Source organism: Barbus barbus (assembly GCF_936440315.1).
Source record: "Barbus barbus genome assembly, chromosome: 40".
Taxonomy (NCBI): domain Eukaryota; kingdom Metazoa; phylum Chordata; class Actinopteri; order Cypriniformes; family Cyprinidae; genus Barbus; species Barbus barbus.
In genome coordinates this window covers 6,247,058-6,252,136 of record NC_136718.1, presented here as the reverse complement: position 1 = coordinate 6,252,136, position 5,079 = coordinate 6,247,058, and the positions used below count along the sequence as shown (strand labels likewise).

At 34.3% G+C, this 5,079-nt stretch overlaps 1 protein-coding gene across 1 annotated transcript; it reads right to left on the bottom strand.

Annotated features, from left to right (window-relative positions):
* Positions 1-832: 832 nt before the first annotated feature.
* On the bottom strand, positions 833-4,807 carry LOC306860061 (adenosine receptor A1-like; the record flags this gene model as incomplete). Its single annotated transcript, XM_079401591.1, has 2 exons — positions 833-1,514; positions 4,782-4,807. The coding sequence occupies 2 exons, from the start codon at positions 4,805-4,807 to the stop codon at positions 833-835; spliced, it is 708 nt and encodes a 235-aa protein (XP_079257717.1).
* Positions 4,808-5,079: the final 272 nt, after the last annotated feature.

The window sequence follows — 5,079 nt, the reverse complement described above, 5'->3', positions numbered from 1 at the left end:
ATATACCACATGCCTTCTGACATCTGATTGATGATTGAAAAGGCCTTTTTTAGTATCATTGTACAACAAGCATCACCCTTCATCTTGAGCTTCTTGTGTATTTTTGCTGTACAATCTTTAACGATTTTTTAATAAAGTTTAACACAGTTAGTAATGTTACAAGACAAACACTTACTGGACTGAAGCAATTTAGGTTTACTTGATAATCCAGACATTTTTTTTTTTTTAGAAAAATCAAGTTAATCTGAATCAATTACGATCCATCAGGCTTTTGAGGAACGTTTATTGTTCATCTCTCAATCATCATCATCCACAGTAAAAATCTTACCAAGACGTATCATTGGGAGATATAAAGTAACTGATATGTATATGCAATTTATAAGTAGTCTGCTATACGTTTTCAAAGAGCTCATTTATTTACATTAGCCTACGAGCAATCAGCATTGTTCCTTAATTTCAGGCCATATAAATATCAGCAACTACACTATTTGGGCCTTAATATGTTCTTACACTATATCATACTGCATGAACCATAAAAGCCTGATGTATCAAATATGATTAAATTTTTCCGACTATTATTTTGCATTTTATTATTTCATACTATGATTTCACTTTACAGAGTTAACAGGTCTTCACTTCTCTGTTAGCAGTTTACATTGTCATTGTTAAAGCTTGTGGCGCCCTCTAGTGGTCATGTAGCTTTAAAGCTCCTGAAGACTGAAGCTTTTCAGTGACATTTTTGGATATTGTAGGATATCTCCAATATACTGTCACTCATCCACTCAGAATTGTATCATACCGTGAAATTATGATAGTAGTTTATTTGCCTGAGTCATGTGCCAGTATTGGAGGGAAATGTAGTTTGATGGCCAGTATTCGGTTCTCCAGGCTGGGATCTCCATGAGGAACTTGAGAAGTCTCCTTGTCCTCTCCAGCATAGTACATACCGCCTCCAGATCTCCAGGTAAGCCTCCCTGATCTTTGCGATACGGAAAGCGTAGACCACAGGGTTCACCGCTGAGTTGGCATGAGAGAGGAGTATTCCTGCGTAGAAAGCTATCTGGGGGACGCCTTGAGGACCCATTGAAAGCAATACACAATTAATGACATGAAGAGGCATCCAACATGCTGCAAACAGCAGGAGAACCAGAGCCAGAGAACAGGCCAGCCTCTTCTCCTTGATTAGAAAAGCCCTTAGTTTCGATTCAGCAGGTGCTGAAGTCTGATCTTCCCTCCGGAGGCGTTTGCGCAGACTGTAGAAGACCATAGCGTAAAGAAGAGTCATGGCTGCTAATGGGAGTAGGATGCAGCACGGGTAGCTGAAGTAGACCATATAGGGCAGTGAGATGACAGCTAAGAAGGTGCAGTTTATATGGGAAGAGTTAAGGAGCAGGGAGGACTGGGAATCGCCATTATGCCAACCAAAGAGAGGGGTGAAACCCAGCAGACAAGATATCAACCAACACAGGACCACTGCAATCCAGGAACGCTGCTCAGTGGCGATCTCCTTATACCTGCAATCACAGAGTATGTCGACTGTAATTAAATATACAGCTGGACACACACTTAAGCTAACATTTTCCTTTCTTAAAAAGAGCACTTAATATGAAAATAATATACTTAAGAATATACTTAAGTGTGAACTGAATATAATGTTTTCAGCCACATAGTTTAAATGTATATTAAAATGCAATTAGCTCAACTTTAGAGCACTGGTTTGACCCACTTAATTAGGACTTAAGTACATCTTTATGGCCCGGTTTCACAGACAGGGCTTAGCTTAAGCCAGGACTAGGCCATAGTTCAATTAGGATTTTAAAGTAATTTTTATAGACATGTCTTTGAAAAAACATACCTGGTGTGAAGGGCACTGACATATTTCAAGATCAATCAGTGCAGGTTTCTTTCAGTTGAAACAGCTCAGACTTACATTTTACTTCTATTGTCTTTTATATACGGCTAAAGTGTATTGCTGAATATGCTGACAAGCATTTATGATAAACTAAAATATAATTTGATGCATTCCTCTTGAAACTTGTATGTCATGTATTTAAATATATTTGTAATTCCACATTTGTTATGAATTTAGCCCATTTAAAATAGTTTAACTTGTAATATAATATCTAATAACACACTACAGTTAAAATTAGAATCAAATACTTTACATTTGCTTAAGTACGTTGGTCAACATTAAAATAAGTGTCCTTCTTTAAAATAGAATGTAGTATAGAAACTTTCATCTTCTGTAAAGCTGCTTTGCAATGATGTGTATCGTGAAAAGTGCTATACAAATTGAATTGATGTGAATTAAAGCATGAAGAAAGATTGTTAATACACAACTTTAAAAAAAGTGTACTTAAGTGTGTTAAGAAACACAGAAACAGTGCAGGGCTGCATTTCCGAAAAGTAATCCTAAATTGATCATAGCTTCATTTTTATTTTATTATTATTATTATTATTATTTTGTTCATGCAATGCAGGGATTCCCAAACTTTTGACCTAAATATTTACTTTACGTATCCCTAAGATATAAAGTTAATATTTCAATAATTTAACACCATATTTGAATATTCTCTGATGTCTGTTATTGACCATACATTTTATTTATCTTTTTAATAACAATAATCCCATTTAAAACTATAAATACATTTTGTTAAAAGTAATCTAAAAGTAATCCAAAGGTAGTCAAAACAATACTTAAAATGACTAATCTTGACAACATTACTTACTGCAATTTTCAACATGTAGTTTGTAATCAGCAATAGACTGCAGTTTTTAAGTAATCTATCCAGGCACTGCATAGTAATAAAGGTGAACTCTCTTTAAGTACACTTAAGTGGCAAGTTTAAAAAAAAAAAAATTATGCTTTTAAGATTTAACTAATGTACACAAGCACACTCAAGTGAACGTTTTTCACATTCTGATCTGGTAGTAAGCTACAAACAATATTTATTTAATAAATTAATAATGATTTGTCAAATGGTTTTAAATCATGACATTTGAGGTTTCACTATATTAATACCTGGGCTGTGTTTCCCAAAAGCATTGTAAGCCTAAATTGATCGTAGCTCTGTTGGTTTCAATGGGTTTATGATGTACTTAAGCTTACAATGATTTTGGGAAACGCAGCCGAGGCCTGTTACCTGATTTTTTTGTTTTGGTTTGTCAGTTATTACAGTATGTGTTTCTCATTGAGTTCTGGATGTGGGAATAGCATCTGTTACATGTCGGTTGGGAATACAGTCAACAAGTGGCATATTGTTTAGATAAATGAAGTAAGTGTGAGAAGGCTATTTATGGAGCCTAAAATAAAAACAGGACATGAACTCTAAAAGACCAGTTTGAGTCAAGAAAACTAGAAACTTAGAAATTAAAACTTGACTATTAAAAAGAATCAATGATTAAAAAGATTTCAATGAGAAACATCTGCAGTCAATATACCGACATTAAGGGCATGGAAATTTTATCATGAAATTATATTGCTGTGGTGTAATTTTGTGACATTGACATTATATTTTTGGGATGATTTTCATTATCATTACTATCATTATATTACATGACCCTGGACCACAAAAGCAGTCTTAAGTCGCTGGGGTATATTTGTAGCAATAGCCAACAATACATTGTATGGGTCAAAATTATCGATTTTTCTTTTGTGCCAGAAATCATTAGGATATTAAGTAAAGATCATGTTCCATGAAGATATTTTGTAAATGTCCTACCATGCATATATCAAAACGTACTTTTTGATTAGCAATATGCATGGCTAAGAACTTCATTTGGACAACTTTAAAGGCGATTTTCTCAATATTTAGATTTTTTTGCACCCTCAGATTCCAGATTTTCAAATAGTTGTACATTGGCCAAATATTGTCCGATCATAACAAACAATACATCAATGGAAAGATTATTTCGTCAGCTTTCAGGTGATGTACAAATCCCAATTTCTAAAAAAATACTGTTTTTATGGTCCAAGGTCACATATTTAAATCCAAGCAGTGATTTGAATTTTCTGAGTCTTAATGTTATGGCTTGCTGTTATATGTAATTGGCTGAAACAATTTTCAATCAAAAATTGCAAGTAAATTGCTAGTAATTCTTCATTGTTGTCACATGACCTCATCACATGCATTTTTAATGCAACTGTATATACAGTACATACTCACAGTGGCAAAAAAACTTCTGGTTGAGTACCATCTGTAAGTTCTTATCTACTGAGTGTCAGATTTGGAGTATGCACATAAACTGCAGCCACGTGTTCCATGCAATTTCACAGAGAACAGATGATTGTCTTGTGTTTGATGCATGTGTTTGGCAAATATTCTTGCAAAAATGCACTTTTTATGTGACATTAGTGGTTTGGTTCATAGTGCCAGCTCAGCAACTGAATTACAATTGAAGAAAATATGGTGGTCAGATATAGATGGTTTCCAAAACAGACATAGCTCATAAATTGTTGTCAGTGGCAGTTTGCCTATACAGACAAGTAGACAAGACAAAAACAAGCAAACAAACAAACATTCACAGAGGTCTTATAATTCCAGTAATCACGTCATGCACAAAGCCAAAATCTCCATCATATAGTTCTCCAGGTATGTACCACCAGCAAATGGGCTTTTTTAAAATATAATTGTAGTTGACACTTAATAAAAATGTATTTAATTACTGTACACCTTCTCAGCCTGAGTGATTTTTTTCAGTAATTTGGCAAGAAAAGTGGAAAGAGACACATCCAAAACCTTCTTTGTCTTCCTCCTGTTCTCTTCTCTATCTTCATCTACCTCATCAGTCTCAGCAGGTGTCTCATCACGCCGATGAGGATGGTTATTAGCTGTTATCAGGACATCTCACCCTCCATCTGCTGGACAGTGTTCATAAATGCATCATGTTCATGAACGGTTTGTTTACCTGTGGACAACAGGGGGCAATGTTGTCTTTGTGTATTCATCAGCCAAAGGCAAAAAAAAAAAAAAAACAAATATATATATATATATATGTATGTATGTATATTGCTAATAATACAATAAAATATAAATAAATGAATAAAACCTGTATGTTTTCTTAATTTTTACAGTTTTT